The sequence below is a fragment of the Quercus suber genome, unplaced genomic scaffold (genome assembly GCF_002906115.3).
Source record: "Quercus suber isolate HL8 unplaced genomic scaffold, Cork oak 2.0 scaffold_21, whole genome shotgun sequence".
Lineage (NCBI taxonomy): Eukaryota > Viridiplantae > Streptophyta > Magnoliopsida > Fagales > Fagaceae > Quercus > Quercus suber.
Window position 1 is genome coordinate 186,973 of NW_027069486.1, and position 23,313 is coordinate 210,285.

A 23,313-nucleotide genomic window follows, 5' to 3' on the forward strand; every position below is an offset into this window, starting at 1 on the left:
AAAAGGCTTGAGAAGCTCGATAGATAACAAGGTATCGAGGAGGTGTCGAGATAGTAGTTAAAAGCAATTTTTCGAGAAGTGAAAAACACAAACGTGAATGCAATCCAACATACACCTCAACCATTGATCCAATCAACATATAAAGCTCTCAAAATCATCTCTCAACAAAGAATTAAACACATAGATCCTCAAAAACACACACACACACACACACTAAACAAGTCTAACCAATTTTATTTTTCAAAAACAAGGCAAGACAGTTTAGTGAGCATACATTAGCACATGTAAACACTGGTGATGGCCAAATTACATTATACCTGCACATGTATCAAAAGTAGTAAAGAATATTACGTGTTGTGTGTGAGAAACATCGTAAGATTGCATATGTGTATATATGTTATGACGATCTGAGATATGAGGAAACAACTTTAACTCACACACAATCATAACTGTTTGATGGGGACTATTACCTTCGAGGTACATCTTATAACTCTCACATCTCCTAGAATACACACTTGCAACCATATTTAAAGTATTTTTAATCTTTTTACTTTTTATTTTCTTTGCATATTTTCTTTTAAGCATATCATGCATGGGCATGAAAAGAGAGAAAAGAAATACCCAAGATGTTAAGCAATTGATATCGTACTTTTGCTATGCCGAAGCATACGAATATCTTTGACACTGCACTTTTGCTATGTCGAAACATACAGGTGTTTTATTATAATTGGCGGGCAATAGTGGTGAGATGGTTATTTATGCTTTTCTCTTAGGATTTTCTAGTCCTACCTGTCAAAAAGAGTGATATGAGTGTTAAGCTTTAAGAGATAATTTAATCTTACTCATCACAAACAAGAGCCACAAAGCTCACTTGCTTAATTGTGCATAGAAATGCTCATCTAAGTTACAAGAGATGCAAAGTTTAGAAAATTCTGTTTCATTGGCCATCCAAGGTACACAAGTACCAAAATACACAAAACACACATTGTTTTTGTATTTTTCTGATTTTTCAATTTTTTTTAAATTTTTATATTAAAAAAAATAAACAAAACTAAAAGTAAACACACAAAAACATGTTAGACAAAGCAAAGCATAAAACTAGAGTAATTCAACAAAAATGCAAAATACACAAGCAATGCAACAAACAAAAACAAGAAGATAGAAGAAAGTGATAAAATCATTTAGAGTCCTTTTTCTTCCACACCTTGGAAGAACTTTTCCTTTGATTGAACCCTTGAACCGGTTGTGAGGGGGAAGAATTGAAACTGTTCAAGTTCGAAAGGAACATGAGGGCTTTCAGAAGATCTCCAAGAGGAGTAAGAGAGGATTGAAGTTGATTTTGGCTTTCCGATGTTATCATGCCGTTGCTCTGTTGAGTGGCTAGCCACTTGTAGCAATTTGGTCGAGTATGACCGGCAGCTCCACAATGATGATAGAGATGCTGCTTCTTTTATTTAGACTTTTGAGAGTTAGCCTTCTTAACCCTAGGGTTTTTAGCATCTTTCTTATCTTACTTAGGGGGTGCTCCTAAGATAGATTTACCCTTGTCTAAGTTCTCACTAGCTAATTCAGTTTTAACATTAGTGTTCTCAGTTTCAGTATTATTAGCAGGAGAAACAAAAACAGTAGCACTAGTAGAAGCAATATGAGAGAAAGAAAGATTATACCCTAAACCTGTTCGATCCGAAGCAGATTTCTGAATGTTGAGTATCTCATCAAGCTTTGCACTTGAAATCCTCTCCAATTGAGCTCTAACTTGAAACAGCTCCACTTCAAGTTTCTTAGTCTTCTCAGCCAAGAAATTGTTCTGAAACCTTAGTGCACCAATAGTTTTATTCGCTTCATCAAACTTTATGGACAACTCTTCCTGATCAAGTTCTATATCACTGAGCTTCTTGGTGGCCAGCCTATACATTTTCTCATGCTTCTCAAAGAGCTTGTAAAGCTTCTCATAGGTTGAATAGATATCATCTTGATCATCCATCTTCTCGAATTTTGACTCCATCAGTTCTTCTTCTTCGTCCACTTCTTTAACAATCCCTTCAGTAGGATTGACTGTGGCAGTGAAGGCATTTAAGATTCCGTCGTCCTCATTGTCGAAATCATCTTCAGGCTTAATGTCACTCAAGTTTGCAGCAAGTGCCTTACTCTTTCCAATACTCTTGAGATATGTAGGGCATTCATGCTTCATGTGACCAAAACGATGACATCCAAAACATTTTGGTCCTGCCGGAACAGTGTACTGACCGCCATCCTTAGTATCCTTCTTCCCTTTGTCTTGGCTCTTAAACTGAGAAGAATTGGATTGTCTGCGATCCTTGTCGAAGTTCCTCTCATTGGCATTCTTCATAAACTTCTTGAACTGCCTTGTAATGTAGGACTTCATCTTAGAATCTTCATCATCAGAAGACTCATCTGTATCACTGCTCTTTGCCTTCAAGGCCATGCTCCTGCTTTTACCCATTTTGCCAATCCTAGATAGTCTTAGCTCGTAGGTCTGCAAGTTTCTAGCCAACTCAGTCAAAAGAATTTTATCAATATTCGTTGATTCTTCTATTGCTGTAATCTTGGTATGGAATCTCTTAGGTAGAGATCTGAGCACCTTTCTTACAACCTTTGGTTCAGGGATGGTTTCCCCAAGATTGAAAGTTGAGTTCACTATGTCCTTGAGCTTGGCATAGAACTCATCAAACGACTCATCCTCCTCCATATTAATCTCTTCAAAGCTTGTAATGAGCCTTTGAAACTTTTATTCTTTGACAGCCTTTATTCCTTCATAGGTTGTTTGGAGGATGGTCCACGCCTCCTTAGCAGTTTTAGTTGAGGATATCTTCTTGAACTCCTCATTGGTGACCGCGCTAAATAGGGCATTTAACGCTCTGCTGTTGAAGTTTGCCACCTTGATCTTGGCATCATCCCAATCGGCCAGTTCTTCTTTTGGCTTGGTCCAGCCAATCTCTATAGCTTGCCACACATTCTTATCTAAAGACTGTAAGAAAACTCTCATGCGTACTTTCCAGTATGCATAGTTAGTGCCATCAAATAAAGGAGGTATGAATAATGACTGTCCTCTATCCATGACAAACAGGGGTCAATGGATTAACACAGTAAAGATTAAACCTAATCAGAGTGTGCCTGCTCTGATACCACTTGATAGGCCACAAACTGAATGACCCATTGTGATTAAACCAATTAATTAATTAGCCAAGTTATTAATTAATCAATTTAACATGCAAATATGTGGAAGCACAAACAAATCACCAAAAACTAGATATACAGCGAAAATTGAAAGACACGGTGATTTGTTTACAAATGGGGAAAACCCTTGCGGCAAAAATCTCACCGGGTGATTTTCAGGTCACCACTCCCCGAAACTCCACTATTATCAAATCAAGCGGTTATAAGTAAAGGAATCCCAAGTACCTTACCAACCTACTGCTGAACCATTACCCCAATACCCAATTGGACTTGATCTGTAGTGATAGTTCCCACCTTTGATGCACGGCTCCCAAGTACGTGACTAACCAATGCGTGGATCATAGTACGTGACTTCAAACACCAACTTAGAAGGAGAGGTTGACTGCAAAGTTCTTCAGTTCATATTACACGATGAAGATCAAGAAGATGCTTGGTCACAAAACCCTTTGGTGCAAAATACACAGCAACTTCTTCAGAGAAGATGAACTAGGTCAAGAACTTCGTCTTTGGTCACAATTTGCTTGAACAGAGATTGCTCAATGCTTTTGCCAATTGTGTATCATTTGACGGCTTTTAAAAAAATCCTTTTATATGGTTAGGGTTTGGAGAAAAGAAGGCCCAAAAGCATATCCACGGATCCTAAGAAATCAGATCAGAAAATTTGATTTTGTAATTCTCGATAGATAGCAGGTGTTGAGATTTAATGAAATTGCACTTCAGCTTGTTTTTCTTGGATAGACTTGATGACTTCAACACTTGATCTTGAAACCTTGTTTCTTAAAGTATTAAAAACGTCTAGAACTATCCAATTACAAGTAGAGTGTGTTTTGTCAAAGGATTAGCCAATTTACATAAATAAGTGACATATGTTCTTGACAAGTGAAAACACATATGTCCTAACATTGTATATTATGGTTTTTATGCAAGAAAATAATCAGGAATTCAAGAAACAAATTCTTGATAAACACCTTCAGATTAGGTTGGTTCGTGTTAGTATTGAGGTAAACTTGATATTAATATGCCGGTCATGCTCTAAATTCTGAAGTACAGGTTTGGGTCGTGACACTTGGCCTATCTTATAGTCTTTGAGGTGAAGATCAGGTGGTACAATCAAAAAATTGGTAAAGCTTTTCTTGTTTTTCAAATTAGGTGCACCGAGGGTACTCTTAGATTCATGCTTATTTGTGAATATTAAATATATGAAGTATATCATAGATTTGTTTTCATTGCATAATTCATGCATGTGATGTGATATATTTGATATCCAGACTCTCATATTGGATATTACCACCTTCATAGTTTAGGTAATTTACTGTCTTTTAAGTGGGTTGACAGAGAGGGGTGGATCAAAAGTGAAGGGGTGATTTGACAAAGGTTGTAGGCTATGGCAATGGTATTTGGGAAAGGAGAAGGGCGTGGTGGTATGGTGGGTAGTGTAGAGAGCCTGGGGTGTTCTATTGTCTTACACCCTTTGGCGTAAAAAATGCGTATTAAAAATAGAATAGTTTTGATTTGATAAATATTTTTATTTGGACCAAAAACCCAAAAAAATAAAAAAACGCGTTCCCGAAATTTTTTATATCTAAATAAACACAACCTAAAAATAGACACTATTATTACCTACAAGATTTTAGGTTGTCTGAGAATTACATATGTTACAAAAGTGTTAATACACTCAAATCAAAAAATCTCTTTAGAGCTTTCTAAAACTAATTCAAAGTCTCTCCTCATTAAGGATTTTGGGCCAAAGCCACAAAATCCCTTAAGAGTAGACTTAAGAGTAGAGCATATATACAATGCTCCAACATTTATTCCTTATTAGAAAAGACAACTTCCAAAGCAAATTAAATCAGAATGGGAAATTTGAATCAAATTCTAAATGAGTAAGAATTTGAGTCAAACTCTAACATTAAGTTGTATGACTTACATTCATGCATAAAATCTCAATACGGCTCTTAAAAACACATTAGTGAAGAGTTGAGGAATCATTTATTAAACCATATATGAATAAAAATAAAATAAACGAATCACGGGGCTAGCTGATGCGGTACAACATGGCTCTAATACCAACTAATACAACTTAGGCTTATAGAAGCAGAATATGTAACATACACTGACAACAATTGCTTCACAAAATCTAAGTTCTACAAGAAAACTAGGCTAGCTAGTAAGCAGAAGAATAGAGAAAACCTCACAAAAGAAACTTTTATTAATAACAACTTAATTAATCAACCCCTAAATTTTCTTTGACAATGCATAGGAAGAGAGAATTGACAATATTGCCGTGCATACAAATGCAGGGAGAAGGAGGCTAGCTGCTGCAGATCCCTTACTTAAGTAATTGTTGAAATTGTTGTAAAGATCTACATTTTTGTCTTTATCAGTTAAGCGAGGCTTTAACTCTCTGCTAGCACCAATTCCTGCTGCTGCTGCACTGAGTAATAGGTATGATATAGCCTGCCAAGGCGATTCAATGTCAAACTCTAAAATTAAAATATAACAAAGTTGTTACATGGTTTTTTTTTTTTTTTTTGCTAAAATAGTTTTTACTTTTATTATTATTATTATTATTATTATCATACCACGAGTGGCCTTATAAATGGTGACTCCTCTAAAGTTTAGTACTAATAGTAGGAGATACTTTCAAATTGGTATAGAAGAAAACTTTATCCTTTGATCAAAGGATAAGTTATGATGTTTCCTTTTTCTCTTTTGCAAATGTGAAACTTGAAATGCGAAATGCCAACTTAAAAAAAATTAAATTAAAAATGGAAGCTATTTAAACACAAAATAAGCCTAAAAAGCCCAAATATTTCACACCAAAATTAATGAAATTAGTACGATAACAATATGATGATTGTACCTTGTCACCATAAAATTCAAATACAATGTATTTATCGCTCTTCATTATGATTTGGAAGATTACAAATACAATTATTTGCAAGACGGTATATCCAATGCCGATGATGGTTGCACCAAACATGTAGCTGCAATTTAACATGAAAATTTAAATTGTTAATTTTTTTTTTCAGTAACCATTCATATTTTTTCATTAGAATGAATATTTCAAGGCTATTTTTAGTGTGCCAATTTAGAATTACTGCTAATTCTAATATATATATATATATATATGATAGTTACAATAATAAACAATGAGGATATGAATCCTGATTTTCCTAATAAATAAGAGCAAGTTGTAACATTAAGTTATAACATTCTTAGTTATATATTTCTAATACCAAATAAGTCTTCTTTGTATAAAACAATAATAATAATAATAATAATAATTACTGTAAAATTAAACTAAATTAATAATGGACCGTGGTTATCGAATTATCCATAAAAATAATAATAATGGACCATGGTAAAGAAAATAACTAAAGATAATTACCGTAATGGTGGTGTAAATGAATTTTTCAGTGCTTACCTGTAGGTTCCCAGCCCAACGAAGTAATTTTTTAGGCCAGCTTTTTTATAGTAATTACCGTTGTTAATAAGGATTACGAATGATATTAATAGGAAAAGTAAAGATATGCCTCTCAACGAAAGAATAGCAATATGAGATTTTCGTAGTGCCATCTTCGCCTAATTAAAGCTTTTTCTTCTATGATATGAAATTGGGACCAGTTGTTCTGATATTTATGTAGGAGTTAATGGTTGTGCTGTAAATATACTTCTTCCACGATCCTTACCTGTAATTCACCTTGATACACACAATTGGCAAACTCGAGTCGAGGGATCCTCTAGCAACCATGTTAAAAGTCAGCACCACGTGGTTTTGCCACTATCTATCCGATATTTTTCTCCAAGAAATTTCCTATCTTTCTTCTCTCGTTTACGCATCAAAGTTTTAGAATTCAGATTTTAGTCCTAAGTTATATTTAGTTTGCATGAACAACCCCTTCGTCCATATTTACCCCCTGAAGTGTCACATAAGCTTGTCATGTGCATTTAGTTCATCCAAAAAATAATGTCGTGTCATATTTATTTTTATTATTTAATTTTTTTTAGGCTACAAAAATAACATGACATCATTTTATTGGACGAACTAAACACACATGACAAGCTTATGTGACATTTAACGAAAAATATAGATAGAGAGATTGCTAATGCAAACAGAATATAACTTCAAGGGGTAAAATTTAAATTTTGAAATTTCAAGATGTAAAATCCAAATATTCTCAAACTTTAAAAGTGCCATTAGCAATTGAGCATTTTTGTTTTCAAAACAATGTGAAAAATAATTTTCAAAAAATTGGAGTTTTAAACTAGTTTTCAATTAATAATATTTACACTCTATTTGTTTGGCTCCCACTTCTACAAACAATTTTCAATATACTGGAGAAAGAAAAAAAAAAAAATATATATATATATATATATTTTTTTTTTTTTTTTTTTTTTTTTTTTGCTTCTCTTTGAGTTTTGCTTTGGGAGCCCATGTGATGACTGACATCTCTGACCAAAGGTAAGGAGATGACTTGCCTTTTGAAATTTGAAATGGGATAAGACTCAGTAGATGTAAACATGTGGAGGAGATAAAACCAAGATAAAAATAGAAAAAGATAAATAGTAAAAGTAAAAGGGGATGAGTGGAGGTGAAAAAAAAAGGTGAGTTATTAACAATTTGTTGGCAGGGGTCCTTGAAAATTGAGATATGTGTACCAAAATAATAGTAAAAATATTATATTCACAATATTTTTACAATATTTTCACAACAGATTTTAAATTTTAGGTTGTTATTATTTTTTTTTTAAATATTCTGTTTATCTATATATATAATAAATATATAAAATAGCGGTAAATCCGAAACGGTACACCGGTATTAACTGGTACTGAAATATATCATTCCACTGGCCAAACCGGTACAGTCTCCGGTATGAAATTGACTCCCTTGAGTTTATGTGACATTTAACGGAAAATATGAATAGAGAGATTACTGATGCAACAAAATATAACTTCAATGGATAAAATTCAAATTCTAAAACTTTAAGGTGTAAAATCCAAATACTCTCAAATTTTAGGCGTGTCATTAGCAATTTAGCATTTTTGTTTTCAAAACAATGTGAAAAATAATTTTCAAAAAATTGGAATTTTAAACTAGTTTTCAGTTAATAATATTTACATGGTATTTGTTTGGCTCCCACTTCTACAAACAATTTTCAATATACTGGAGAAAAAAAAAAAAGATATTTGAGAGATCATTTCCACTTTTGAGAAAAAGATTTTTATTATTTTGAAATAATGATAAGCTTCAAAACTGAAGCATGGGATTAGACCTCATGTACCAAAATTTTTTTTAATGATAAGCTTCAAATTTAAATGGTGAAAATTTTGTTATAATAAGCTTCAAAAATCACATAATCCCTATCTCTTTTCAGTTCCTTCTTCTTCTTTGACCTCTCCTCTCTTTCTCTCTCCAAATCAGCATCTCCCTCTCTTTGTAATTGATTTCCCCCTCTCCCTCTTGCTGGGAAATAAACCGAATTCTCATATCTATGAAAGACAAGATAGAAGAAAAGTAGCACATAAAAGGCAATCACACGACATAAAAATTTTATATGGCTCAAGAATTTGCCTTCGTCGATGGAGTTGCTGCGTTTTTTCCTATATAAAAGAGAAAATATAGAGGCAGTAGTTACAGTACATCAATACATCAAACCATAATTTGAAGCAACAAATCAATACCCAAACTACATGTCTTTAGAAAATCTCACTTTTAAAAATTCATGCTTCCAAGTTGAGTAGGGTCACAAACTAAACTTCACGTAGCCCAACAATTCTCTCTTTAGAAATCATGGAATGGAGCACAATGTTGGATCGACTTCTAACCCAAACCAAATCCACTACTTGGTTAATGATATTATGATTTTTATTTCTCTCTCTATAATCTCTTGAGTTTTTATCTATTTGATTGATTTCCTTTTTCTTTTATGTTTTCCTAGATTTGCAGCAGTTTGCCCAAATTTGCTCGCTTGTTTTGTTATTGTCTACACTTGCAATTTGCTATGTTTAATATAATTTCACAATAAATTATAGATGACAAGCTATTATTAATAGATAAAATAGTAATGTCAGTAGTGAACCCAGTTTAAAACCAATAACAATCTGTCACTTAGGATTCATTGTGAATTTGTTATGAAAATATTATGAACATAACATTATTCATTTTAAAATAATAAAGGATGCTAAGATAGATTCAATTCTTTTAATTTTTGCTAAATAAATGCTTAGTATGTTTTCACAAAACAAGATAAATATGAGAGAGAGAGAGAGAGAGAGAGAGAGAGAGGCATTAAGTAAAAGGGTCATGCTAATATGTGCCCTTAGGACAACGATTAACAATCCATTTTAAGAAAATTTTGACAACATTTTTATGAAAATTTGAAAAGCTATCAAAACATTAATTTTTTTTCTTTTTTCATAAAAATTTTATTTAAATAAATTATTAATCATTATTCTAAGTACATCCGTCAACATTTCCCTAAATAAAAATCTTTTGAGAAGAGTTGCAAAGCGAACAGTACTTTTGCTGACTGCTCTAAAAAATGATAACAAATGAATGAGTAACAAGTGGCAACTAACAATTTCATAAAGATGAAGGATAATAAAATAAAACAAAAAGTAGAAGCAAGTCACAGTGGCCCAAAAATAAAAGAAAAATGATATGTTCATATTATTTTTATAACAAATTTTAAGTGGCAGATTGTAATGGTTGTTATAGTTAAGGCAAAAAAGTAATCTCGGTGTTAGGTTCAAATTTGAACTAATAACAACTAATTACTTATAATTTATTATGAAAATATTATAAAAAGAAAGATACTACATCTACAACAATTATACAATATTTTTACAACAAATCACAGGTGATTAGTTGTTATTGGTTCAAATTTGAAACTAACACTAAGATTACTTTTTTGCCCCAACAATAACAACCAGTAACAATCTACTACTTAAAATTTGTTGTAAAAATGTTGTAAAAATATTATAGACATATCATTTCTCTTATAAAAATAACACAACTTTATTTTTTGCCCCAACAATAACAACCAGTAACAACCTACCACTTAAGATTTGTTGTAAAAATGTTGTAAAAATATTGTAGACATATTATTTCTCTTATAAAAATAACACATCTTTAAATAAAATGTACTTGGAGGGCCACGTCACCTACGTCCATTGGCCCTCCATTTTAATGAACAAGTAATATTTGTTTTAATAGTTTGACTTAGGGCCTGTTTGGATACAGCTGAAAACTGAAAACTGAAACTGAAAACTGAAAAATACTGTAGCAAAATAATTTTTAAATGTGTAAATAGTATCGTGGGACCCATTTTTAATGAAAAAGTTGCTAAAATAAAATGTACTTGGAGGGCCACGTCACCTACGTCCATTGGTCCTCCATTTTAATGAACAAGTAATATTTGTTTTAATAATTTGACTTAGTACTAATTAGGTAATATTTGTTTTAATAGTTTGACTTAGTCCTAATTAGGTAGCATCAGTTCATCTAAATAAAATGTACTTGGAGGGCCACGTCACCGACGTCCATTGATCCTCCATTTTAATGAACAAGTAATATTTGTTTTAATAGTTTGACTTGGTCCTAATTAGGTAACATCAGTTCATAAAAAAAAAATAGGTAACATCAGAAAGCCACCACTTTCAGCGCCATTTAAAGGTTATGATAGAAAAAATGTACTTTTTTCCTTGCTTGCCTTTACCATTTTTTTTTTTTCTTGATTAACCACAAGAAAAGATTTTTCCAATACGAATATATCTGTAGATTAATTAATCAATGGGCTCCTTTGAAAAGTAAAAAGGATGTTGATGGGGTTAGATATTATGGACCCAACACGAACTGTGTCTTGTTATTAAGCCAAGCCAATGTAGTCTTGCTATTAAAAATTTTTAAAAAGGAAAAAGTCAGTGTAGTCGGTTTCAATGGGAAGTGGATTACTACTATTACCGTATGCACAAGGTAATGACGACGAAGAAGAAGAAGAACAGGGATCCATTTTCAACATGTAAAGTCAGTGTAGTTGGTGTCGATAGGGGTGTGCAAAAAACCGACGAACCGAACAAACCGACCAAAACCGACCGAACCGTTGTCAAATTTTCGGTTCGGTTTCGGTTTGGTTCGGTTTCGGTTTCATTTTTTAAAAACCGAAATTTTCGGTTTCGGTTTCGGTGTTGGACTTTTTCACCCGAAACCGAACCGAACTAACCGAATATATATATATTTACGTATCATTAAAACATAACTGCTCAGTGGCTTAATGGTATGCTCCTTATGGTTTAGCTACCTGATCCCAGGTTCGAGCCTTCGCGCAAGATGTGGATATTTTTTTCTACTTCATTTTTTAAAACCCTAGTAGTAGCATAAATACGTAAATACCCCTTTTTATTTTCCCCTTTTCTTTCTTCAGCCGCCCCTTCCCCCATTTGTTTCTCTCAATTTTTTCTCTGTCTCTCTTTCATTCTCATCTGAGCTCACCGGACGATAAAGGGAGGCTGGACTTGGACCAGTCCTCTTCCTCGCCCTCGTCACCGTAGCCGAGGCCGTCGTCGTCGACGACTCGACAATAAAATCCCTAGCCTCCTCTCGCCGCTTGGCCACGAGTGCATCGTACTCGTCCTCTTCGACGGTGTCATAAATCGGTTTGTCCAGCTTGATTTGGAACTCTACGCCGGCGCCGGACTCCGATCGGTGGGATCCGCCCTGACGAAGGGCTTTCAGACGCTCTAGAGCCTCGTGGTGCGCCGTCGCCTCTGGGCCTCGAGCTCGCTGCGGATTGAGATCGGAAATAGAGGGTGAGGGCTTGAGAGATGGAGGCTTGGACCATGGCCATGCCTTTCTCTTCTCTCTAAGTCACATGTCCTCAACAACGGTAAAGTTCTGTCTGGACCTTTTGCCAATTCAAAATATTTTCAATTTTTTGTTGGAATATGTATGTAATACTGTAAATTGTTGAACAAATATTGTTGGAATTTTTTCTTTCTCTGCTCTCTCTCTGGTGCTCTATCACTTTGTTTTGTATATGTGATTAAATTTAGGGTTTTGAAAATCTCAATAACTCTCTCTTTGGAAAATTGAAAACCGACCGAAACCGACCGAAACCGATAAACACCGAAACCGATGGTTTTCCAGTCATTTCGGTCGGTTTCGGTTGAGAATTTCACAAACCGAAATAGTCGGTTTCGGTTGGCCATACCTATACAAACCGACCGAAACCGAACCGAGCACACCCCTAGAATGACATCATTTTTATTGAACGAGTTAAACACGCATGGCAAGTATATGCAATGTAATTAATTTCGTACCGTACCGGTCGGTACGACGGATATTTTCCATACCAGTGCCTGGAACGATACAAAAAAGTCCTCATTTCGTACCGGTTAAAATATCGGCAGTACCGGAGCATTTCGGCTGTACTGGCCCAAAACAGAGGAAACAGAAATTTCTCTATAATTTTTCACTCACCTGAGATAGTTTCTCAACAAATTTCACGATCTGATACATCTTTCTCGTATCTCAGTCTCTTTTCTGCTTAGCTTCCCATTTTCCTTCGTAGTCTCTGCAATGTCTGTGTGAATCTTCTTCTTCTTCTTCGTTTTTTTTTTTTTTTTTTTTTTTTTTGCTTCTCTTTGAGTTTTGCTTTGGGAGCCAGCCATGTGATGACTGACATCTCTGACCAAAGGTAAGGAGATGACTTGCCTTTTGAAATTTGAAATGGGATAAGACTCAGTAGATGTAAACATGTGGAGGAGATAAAACCAAGATAAAAATAGAAAAAGATAAATAGTAAAAGTAAAAGGGATGAGTGGAGGTGAAAAAAAAAGGTGAGTTATTAACAATTTGTTGGCAGGGGTCCTTGAAAATTGAGATATGTGTACCAAAATAATAGTAAAAATATTATATTCACAATATTTTTACAATATTTTCACAACAGATTTTAAATTTTAGGTTGTTATTATTTTTTTTTAAATATTCTGTTTATCTATATATATAATAAATATATAAAATAGCGGTAAATCCGAAACGGTACACCGTATTAACTGGTACTGAAATATATCATTCCACTGGCCAAACCGGTACAGTCTCCGGTATGAAATTGACTCCCTTGAGTTTATGACATTTAACGGAAAATATGAATAGAGAGATTACTGATGCAACAAAATATAACTTCAATGGATAAAATTCAAATTCTAAAACTTTAAGGTGTAAAATCCAAATACTCTCAAATTTTAGGCGTGTCATTAGCAATTTAGCATTTTTGTTTTCAAAACAATGTGAAAAATAATTTTCAAAAAATTGGAATTTTAAACTAGTTTTCAGTTAATAATATTTACATGGTATTTGTTTGGCTCCCACTTCTACAAACAATTTTCAATATACTGGAGAAAAAAAAAAAGATATTTGAGAGATCATTTCCACTTTTGAGAAAAAGATTTTATTATTTTGAAATAATGATAAGCTTCAAAACTGAAGCATGGGATTAGACCTCATGTACCAAAATTTTTTTTAATGATAAGCTTCAAATTTAAATGGTGAAAATTTTGTTATAATAAGCTTCAAAAATCACATAATCCCTATCTCTTTTCAGTTCCTTCTTCTTCTTTGACCTCTCCTCTCTTTCTCTCCAAATCAGCATCTCCCTCTCTTTGTAATTGATTTCCCCCTCTCCCTCTTGCTGGAAATAAACCGAATTCTCATATCTATGAAAGACAAGATAGAAGAAAAGTAGCACATAAAAGGCAATCACACGACATAAAAATTTTATATGGCTCAAGAATTTGCCTTCGTCGATGGAGTTGCTGCGTTTTTTCCTATATAAAAGAGAAAATATAGAGGCAGTAGTTACAGTACATCAATACATCAAACCTAATTTGAAGCAACAAATCAATACCCAAACTACATGTCTTTAGAAAATTCTCACTTTTAAAAATTCATGCTTCCAAGTTGAGTAGGGTCACAACTAAACTTCACGTAGCCCAACAATTCTCTCTTTAGAAATCATGGAATGGAGCACAATGTTGGATCGACTTCTAACCCAAACCAAATCCACTACTTGGTTAATGATATTATGATTTTTATTTCTCTCTCTATAATCTCTTGAGTTTTTATCTATTTGATTGATTTCCTTTTTCTTTTATGTTTTCCTAGATTTGCAGCAGTTTGCCCAAATTTGCTCGCTTGTTTTGTTATTGTCTACACTTGCAATTTGCTATGTTTAATATAATTTCACAATAAATTATAGATGACAAGCTATTATTAATAGATAAAATAGTAATGTCAGTAGTGAACCCAGTTTAAAACCAATAACAATCTGTCACTTAGGATTCATTGTGAATTTGTTATGAAAATATTATGAACATAACATTATTCATTTTAAAATAATAAAGGATGCTAAGATAGATTCAATTCTTTTAATTTTTGCTAAATAAATGCTTAGTATGTTTTCACAAAACAAGATAAATATGAGAGAGAGAGAGAGAGAGAGAGAGAGAGGCATTAAGTAAAAGGGTCATGCTAATATGTGCCCTTAGGACAACGATTAACAATCCATTTTAAGAAAATTTTGACAACATTTTTATGAAAATTTGAAAAGCTATCAAAACATTAATTTTTTTTCTTTTTTCATAAAAATTTTATTTAAATAAATTATTAATCATTATTCTAAGTACATCCGTCAACATTTCCCTAAATAAAAATCTTTTGAGAAGAGTTGCAAAGCGAACAGTACTTTTGCTGACTGCTCTAAAAAATGATAACAAATGAATGAGTAACAAGTGGCAACTAACAATTTCATAAAGATGAAGGATAATAAAATAAAACAAAAAGTAGAAGCAAGTCACAGTGGCCCAAAAATAAAAGAAAAATGATATGTTCATATTATTTTATAACAAATTTTAAGTGGCAGATTGTAATGGTTGTTATAGTTAAGGCAAAAAAGTAATCTCGGTGTTAGGTTCAAATTTGAACTAATAACAACTAATTACTTATAATTTATTATGAAAATATTATAAAAAGAAAGATACTACATCTACAACAATTATACAATATTTTTACAACAAATCACAGGTGATTAGTTGTTATTGGTTCAAATTTGAAACTAACACTAAGATTACTTTTTTGCCCCAACAATAACAACCAGTAACAATCTACTACTTAAAATTTGTTGTAAAAATGTTGTAAAAATATTATAGACATATCATTTCTCTTATAAAAATAACACAACTTTATTTTTTGCCCCAACAATAACAACCAGTAACAACCTACCACTTAAGATTTGTTGTAAAAATGTTGTAAAAATATTGTAGACATATTATTTCTCTTATAAAAATAACACATCTTTAAATAAAATGTACTTGGAGGGCCACGTCACCTACGTCCATTGGCCTCCATTTTAATGAACAAGTAATATTTGTTTTAATAGTTTGACTTAGGGCCTGTTTGGATACAGCTGAAAACTGAAAACTGAAACTGAAAACTGAAAAATACTGTAGCAAAATAATTTTAAATGTGTAAATAGTATCGTGGGACCCATTTTTAATGAAAAAGTTGCTAAAATAAAATGTACTTGGAGGGCCACGTCACCTACGTCCATTGGTCCTCCATTTTAATGAACAAGTAATATTTGTTTTAATAATTTGACTTAGTACTAATTAGGTAATATTTGTTTTAATAGTTTGACTTAGTCCTAATTAGGTAGCATCAGTTCATCTAAATAAAATGTACTTGGAGGGCCACGTCACCGACGTCCATTGATCCTCCATTTTAATGAACAAGTAATATTTGTTTTAATAGTTTGACTTGGTCCTAATTAGGTAACATCAGTTCATAAAAAAAAAATAGGTAACATCAGAAAGCCACCACTTTCAGCGCCATTTAAAGGTTATGATAGAAAAAATGTACTTTTTTCCTTGCTTGCCTTTACCATTTTTTTTTTCTTGATTAACCACAAGAAAAGATTTTTCCAATACGAATATATCTGTAGATTAATTAATCAATGGGCTCCTTTGAAAAGTAAAAAGGATGTTGATGGGGTTAGATATTATGGACCCAACACGAACTGTGTCTTGTTATTAAGCCAAGCCAATGTAGTCTTGCTATTAAAAATTTTTAAAAAGGAAAAAGTCAGTGTAGTCGGTTCAATGGGAAGTGGATTACTACTATTACCGTATGCACAAGGTAATGACGACGAAGAAGAAGAAGAACAGGGATCCATTTTCAACATGTAAAGTCAGTGTAGTTGGTGTCGATAGGGGTGTGCAAAAAACCGACGAACCGAACAAACCGACCAAAACCGACCGAACCGTTGTCAAATTTTCGGTTCGGTTTCGGTTTCGGTTCGGTTTCGGTTTCTTAAAAACCGAAATTTTCGGTTTCGGTTTCGGTGTTGGACTTTTTCACCCGAAACCGAACCGAACTAACCGAATATATATATATTTACGTATCATTAAAACATAACTGCTCAGTGGCTTAATGGTATGCTCCTTATGGTTTAGCTACCTGATCCCAGGTTCGAGCCTTCGCGCAAGATGTGGATATTTTTTTCTACTTCATTTTTTAAAACCCTAGTAGTAGCATAAATACGTAAATACCCCTTTTTATTTTCCCTCTTTCTTTCTTCAGCCGCCCCTTCCCCCATTTGTTTCTCTCAATTTTTTCTCTGTCTCTCTTTCATTCTCATCTGAGCTCACCGGACGATAAAGGGAGGCTGGACTTGGACCAGTCCTCTTCCTCGCCCTCGTCACCGTAGCCGAGGCCGTCGTCGTCGACGACTCGACAATAAAATCCCTAGCCTCCTCTCGCCGCTTGGCCACGAGTGCATCGTACTCGTCCTCTTCGACGGTGTCATAAATCGGTTTGTCCAGCTTGATTTGGAACTCTACGCCGGCGCCGGACTCCGATCGGTGGGATCCGCCCTGACGAAGGGCTTTCAGACGCTCTAGAGCCTCGTGGTGCGCCGTCGCCTCTGGGCCTCGAGCTCGCTGCGGATTGAGATCGGAAATAGAGGGTGAGGGCTTGAGAGATGGAGGCTTGGACCATGGCCATGCCTTTCTCTTCTCTCTAAGTCACATGTCCTCAACAACGGTAAAGTTCTGTCTGGACCTTTTGCCAATTCAAAATATTTTCAATTTTTGTTGGAATATGTATGTAATACTGTAAATTGTTGAACAAATATTGTTGGAATTTTTTCTTTCTCTGCTCTCTCTCTGGTGCTCTATCACTTTGTTTTGTATATGTGATTAAATTTAGGGTTTTGAAAATCTCAATAACTCTCTCTTTGAAAATTGAAAACCGACCGAACCGACCGAAACCGATAAACACCGAAACCGATGGTTTTCCAGTCATTTCGGTCGGTTTCGGTTGAGAATTTCACAAACCGAAATAGTCGGTTTCGGTTGGCCATACCTATACAAACCGACCGAAACCGAACCGAGCACACCCCTAGGTGTCGATGGGAAGTGGATTACTACTATTACCATATGATGAACAAGGTGTCGAAGAAGAAGAAGAACAGGTGACGAACGAATTGTGGGGCAAAAAGTCTAACCATAATGTCAAACGAGTCAAAATCATCGGGCCTTCTTGGAATTAGCTTGACTAGGACGGAGTAAACCTTATTAAAACAAATGTCACTCGTTGATTAGAACAGAGGATTATTACACATGAGAAGGTATATCGTGTAATTGGCATATGTTGGGTCTCTCACTCATATGCCGGCCTCACAGCATATATCGGTACAAGATATAATTTTTCTAAGGTGACCTGGTCCTCCAATTGCATTATATAACTTCTCTTCTTCTTTTTTTTCTTTTTTTTTTTTAAAGTTTCAACTTATGATGTTTGCTCTTAATAATATCTCTTTTATTACCAGACTAAGACACTAGTCAATTTTCTATGTAAGCAGGGATTGAATTTCAAATTTCTTATTTAATCATCAGAGACTTTACTAATCGAGTTAACTGAAACTCACCCACATATAATTTCTCCTTAATTACACTTGTATTATGTGTGACTTTGTGTGTTGAAATGGGAGGCATCTGACAACCACATTTGTCAAAACTTTATTATAAAAAAGATTAAATATTATTTTGGTCTTTAAGCTATATCAAAGGTTTGTTTTTCATCCTTAAATTTTGAAATTTTTTTTTTCATCCCTAAACTTTGTAAAGGGCTTTTGCAATTGATTGGGTTCCATTTAGTTAGGGGCAAAAATAAAGGGAAGAGAAGCGAGACAAGAAAATGTAGGAGAAAAATGTGTTTAGTTAGGGAGAGGAGAGGGAAAGTGAAAATGGTGAGACTCAAGAGTTTTCTCCTTTCACCCCAATATGATGGGTCGGAGGAGAAAACTCTCACCTTAATGGGTGAAATGGTTTTCTCCCACATTTGGGGAGAAAATTGATTATTAATGGGAAATTTCAAATCTGTCTTCCCCCCTATTCANCCGAAACCGAACCGAGCACACCCCTAGGTGTCGATGGGAAGTGGATTACTACTATTACCATATGATGAACAAGGTGTCGAAGAAGAAGAAGAACAGGTGACGAACGAATTGTGGGGCAAAAAGTCTAACCATAATGTCAAACGAGTCAAAATCATCGGGCCTTCTTGGAATTAGCTTGACTAGGACGGAGTAAACCTTATTAAAACAAATGTCACTCGTTGATTAGAACAGAGGATTATTACACATGAGAAGGTATATCGTGTAATTGGCATATGTTGGGTCTCTCACTCATATGCCGGCCTCACAGCATATATCGGTACAAGATATAATTTTTCTAAGGTGACCTGGTCCTCCAATTGCATTATATAACTTCTCTTCTTCTTTTTTTCCTTTTTTTTTTTAAAGTTTCAACTTATGATGTTTGCTCTTAATAATATCTCTTTATTACCAGACTAAGACACTAGTCAATTTTCTATGTAAGCAGGGATTGAATTTCAAATTTCTTATTTAATCATCAGAGACTTTACTAATCGAGTTAACTGAAACTCACCCACATATAATTTCTCCTTAATTACACTTGTATTATGTGTGACTTTGTGTGTTGAAATGGGAGGCATCTGACAACCACATTTGTCAAAACTTTATTATAAAAAAGATTAAATATTATTTTGGTCTTTAAGCTATATCAAAGGTTTGTTTTTCATCCTTAAATTTTGAAATTTTTTTTTTCATCCCTAAACTTTGTAAAGGGCTTTTGCAATTGATTGGGTTCCATTTAGTTAGGGGCAAAAATAAAGGGAAGAGAAGCGAGACAAGAAAATGTAGGAGAAAAATGTGTTTAGTTAGGGAGAGGAGAGGGAAAGTGAAAATGGTGAGACTCAAGAGTTTTCTCCTTTCACCCCAATATGATGGGTCGGAGGAGAAAACTCTCACCTTAATGGGTGAAATGGTTTTCTCCCACATTTGGGGAGAAAATTGATTATTAATGGGAAATTTCAAATCTGTCTTCCCCCCTATTCAAAGTCTTTTTTTTTTTTTTCAAGTTTGCTATGTTTAGATTTTTTTCTAGACTTTTAGGGCTTTTTTTTTTTTCTTTATATACAATTTTTTTTTTCTTAGTATTAGGAGTGTAGGGTTGGTATTTGTGGCCCATGCACAAAAACAATTAATTTGTAAAGTATGGGTGAAAGAGCTAGGTTAAATATAGGACTGATAACAATGGATCACATTGCTAGACTGTTAGCTCCTGGAGAATGCCGAGGTTTTCCAGGTATGTTAGGTTCAATTGATTGCATGCATTGGAAGTGGAAAAATTGTCCATCTGCATAGAAATGTCAATATTGTGATCATATTCGTGAACCTACTATTATTTTGGAGGCAGTAGCATCATATGATCTTTGGATATAGCATGCATTTTTTGGGTTACCTGGGTCAAATAATGACATTAATGTGTTAGACCGATCTCATGTATTTAATGAACTTGCTGAAGGACGTGCTCTTGTAGTACATTACTCAATCAATGGTCATGACTACACAATGAGATATTACCTTACTGATGGCATATATCCAAAGTGGGCAACATTTGTTAAAACAATCCCAGCTCCACAAGGACATAAGTATAAATTATTTGCAGCAGCCCAAGAGGCGTGTAGGAAGGATGTTGAGCGTGCATTTGGAGTGCTTCAAGCACGTTTTGCAATTGTCCGTGGGCCTGCACGATTTTTCCATCTTGAAACACTCCAAAAAATCATGAAAGCGTGTATAATTCTCCATAACATGATTGTTGAAGATGAGCGGGATGATAATGAAGTGGTAGACATGGATTATGAACAAATTGATGGAGTGGATAATCCTCCTCTGCAAGTGTTACATGAACAAAGTGATGGATTTATGTCATACATTGAGAAGCATGGACGCATTAGAGACCGAAAAATTCATTTTCAACTCCAGTTGGACCTCATTAAACATTTATGGCAATTGCAAGGCGAGTCGTAAGAACTTTCTTTTTTGTATGTTGAGAAGCATGAGTCATAGGAATTTGTGCGAGTGTGTGAGTTTTATTGTAATTTGGTTTGAGTTATGTACGTGTGTAATGTATAGACTACATTGTTCTTGTTATAATATGTGTTTTATTTATATGTTTTTTTATAAAGTTCTTGCATTTTATAGTTCACATTGTTCCAAGATTACTTCCAGACAATTGAGACGATAATAGGCTATCATGATGATTGAAAAATTGTTTTAGTAAAACAAAATGTATTAAGTATGATTTGGGGTTAAAAAAATTACTTGTTAACACTAGACGATTATTTGCTATCGTGTGGCGGCGGCGGCAGTGGCGGTGGTGGAAGAGTCGATGGCGGTGGCGGGGCGGCAGGGCGGCAGCTGTAGCGGTGGCGGTGACGGTTACAGGTGGTTGTGATTGTTATTTATTGTAGTAGATATTTTATTTTATTGTAGTAGATATATTATTTTATTGTGATGTTTATATTATTTTATTATGTTGAAAGCTAAAATAGATCCACTGCTGCAGCATGTGTGTAGGTAAATAGATAAAGTAACTTTTGGTGGAGCTAAAAAGCTAAATTTTTAGCTCCACTGCTGTGGATGCTCTTATTAAGCCAAGCCAATGTAGTCTTGCTATTAAAAATTTTTAAAAATGAAAAAGTCAGTGTAGTCGGTTTCAATGGGAAGTGGATTACTACTATTACCGTATGCACAAGGTAATGACGACGAAGAAGAAGAAGAACAGGGATCCATTTTCAACATGTAAAGTCAATGTAGTTGGTGTCGATGGGAAGTGGATTACTACTATTACCATATGATGAACAAGGTGACGAAGAAGAAGAAGAACAGGTGACGAACGAATTGTGGAGGCAAAAAATCTAACCATAATGTCAAACGAGTCAAAATCATCGGGCCTTCTTGGAATTAGCTTGAAAGTCTTTTTTTTTTTTTTTCAAGTTTGCTATGTTTAGATTTTTTTTCTAGACTTTTAGGGCTTTTTTTTTTTTTCTTTATATACAATTTTTTTTTTCTTAGTATTAGGAGTGTAGGGTTGGTATTTGTGGCCCATGCACAAAAACAATTAATTTGTAAAGTATGGGTGAAAGAGCTAGGTTAAATATAGGACTGATAACAATGGATCACATTGCTAGACTGTTAGCTCCTGGAGAATGCCGAGGTTTTCCAGGTATGTTAGGTTCAATTGATTGCATGCATTGGAAGTGGAAAAATTGTCCATCTGCATAGAAATGTCAATATTGTGATCATATTCGTGAACCTACTATTATTTTGGAGGCAGTAGCATCATATGATCTTTGGATATAGCATGCATTTTTTGGGTTACCTGGGTCAAATAATGACATTAATGTGTTAGACCGATCTCATGTATTTAATGAACTTGCTGAAGGACGTGCTCTTGTAGTACATTACTCAATCAATGGTCATGACTACACAATGAGATATTACCTTACTGATGGCATATATCCAAAGTGGGCAACATTTGTTAAAACAATCCCAGCTCCACAAGGACATAAGTATAAATTATTTGCAGCAGCCCAAGAGGCGTGTAGGAAGGATGTTGAGCGTGCATTTGGAGTGCTTCAAGCACGTTTTGCAATTGTCCGTGGGCCTGCACGATTTTTCCATCTTGAAACACTCCAAAAAATCATGAAAGCGTGTATAATTCTCCATAACATGATTGTTGAAGATGAGCGGGATGATAATGAAGTGGTAGACATGGATTATGAACAAATTGATGGAGTGGATAATCCTCCTCTGCAAGTGTTACATGAACAAAGTGATGGATTTATGTCATACATTGAGAAGCATGGACGCATTAGAGACCGAAAAATTCATTTTCAACTCCAGTTGGACCTCATTAAACATTTATGGCAATTGCAAGGCGAGTCGTAAGAACTTTCTTTTTTGTATGTTGAGAAGCATGAGTCATAGGAATTTGTGCGAGTGTGTGAGTTTTATTGTAATTTGGTTTGAGTTATGTACGTGTGTAATGTATAGACTACATTGTTCTTGTTATAATATGTGTTTTATTTTATATGTTTTTTTATAAAGTTCTTGCATTTTATAGTTCACATTGTTCCAAGATTACTTCCAGACAATTGAGACGATAATAGGCTATCATGATGATTGAAAAATTGTTTTAGTAAAAACAAAATGTATTAAGTATGATTTGGGGTTAAAAAAATTACTTGTTAACACTAGACGATTATTTGCTATCGTGTGGCGGCGGCGGCAGTGGCGGTGGTGGAAGAGTCGATGGCGGTGGCGGGGCGGCAGGGCGGCAGCTGTAGCGGTGGCGGTGACGGTTACAGGTGGTTGTGATTGTTATTTATTGTAGTAGATATTTTATTTTATTGTAGTAGATATATTATTTTATTGTGATGTTTATATTATTTTATTATGTTGAAAGCTAAAATAGATCCACTGCTGCAGCATGTGTGTAGGTATAATAGATAAAGTAACTTTTGGTGGAGCTAAAAAGCTAAATTTTTAGCTCCACTGCTGTGGATGCTCTTATTAAGCCAAGCCAATGTAGTCTTGCTATTAAAAATTTTTAAAAATGAAAAAGTCAGTGTAGTCGGTTTCAATGGGAAGTGGATTACTACTATTACCGTATGCACAAGGTAATGACGAC

General features: G+C 34.4%; 3 protein-coding genes across 3 annotated transcripts; 2 read left to right on the forward strand and 1 right to left on the reverse strand.

Moving 5' to 3' along the window:
• Nucleotides 1-5,153: 5,153 nt before the first annotated feature.
• LOC136063619 (CASP-like protein 4D1) lies at nucleotides 5,154-6,834 on the reverse strand. Its single transcript, XM_065764260.1, has 3 exons — nucleotides 6,626-6,834; nucleotides 6,062-6,185; nucleotides 5,154-5,655 (listed from the first exon to the last, which is right to left on the reverse strand). Exons 1-3 carry the CDS (start codon nucleotides 6,775-6,777, stop codon nucleotides 5,434-5,436), a joined length of 498 nt encoding a protein of 165 aa, XP_065620332.1. The 5' UTR covers nucleotides 6,778-6,834; the 3' UTR covers nucleotides 5,154-5,433.
• A 13,037-nt stretch (nucleotides 6,835-19,871) lies between these two features.
• LOC112038377 (uncharacterized) lies at nucleotides 19,872-20,648 on the forward strand. The gene is made up of 2 exons (XM_024071188.1): nucleotides 19,872-19,923; nucleotides 20,110-20,648. Exons 1-2 carry the CDS (start codon nucleotides 19,872-19,874, stop codon nucleotides 20,646-20,648), a joined length of 591 nt encoding a protein of 196 aa, XP_023926956.1.
• A 1,146-nt stretch (nucleotides 20,649-21,794) lies between these two features.
• On the forward strand, nucleotides 21,795-22,571 carry LOC136063248 (uncharacterized). The gene is made up of 2 exons (XM_065763365.1): nucleotides 21,795-21,846; nucleotides 22,033-22,571. The coding sequence occupies exons 1-2, from the start codon at nucleotides 21,795-21,797 to the stop codon at nucleotides 22,569-22,571; spliced, it is 591 nt and encodes a 196-aa protein (XP_065619437.1).
• Nucleotides 22,572-23,313: the final 742 nt, after the last annotated feature.

What these genes read in the sequence shown, in the direction of transcription:
- LOC136063619 (XM_065764260.1), bottom strand. Translation starts at nt 6,777, where the DNA reads ATGGCACTACGAAAATCTCATATTGCTATTCTTTCGTTGAGAGGCATA. An exon ending in GTTGGGCTGGGAACCTACAG is followed by an intron (nt 6,186 to 6,625) that starts GTAAGCACTGAA and finishes GTTAAATTGCAG; the next exon opens with CTACATGTTTGGTGCAACCA. An exon ending in TTGAATTTTATGGTGACAAG is followed by an intron (nt 5,656 to 6,061) that starts GTACAATCATCA and finishes TCGCCTTGGCAG; the next exon opens with GCTATATCATACCTATTACT.
- LOC136063248 (XM_065763365.1), top strand. Translation starts at nt 21,795, where the DNA reads ATGGATCACATTGCTAGACTGTTAGCTCCTGGAGAATGCCGAGGTTTT. An exon ending in AGAATGCCGAGGTTTTCCAG is followed by an intron (nt 21,847 to 22,032) that starts GTATGTTAGGTT and finishes TTAATGTGTTAG; the next exon opens with ACCGATCTCATGTATTTAAT.
- LOC112038377 (XM_024071188.1), top strand. Translation starts at nt 19,872, where the DNA reads ATGGATCACATTGCTAGACTGTTAGCTCCTGGAGAATGCCGAGGTTTT. An exon ending in AGAATGCCGAGGTTTTCCAG is followed by an intron (nt 19,924 to 20,109) that starts GTATGTTAGGTT and finishes TTAATGTGTTAG; the next exon opens with ACCGATCTCATGTATTTAAT.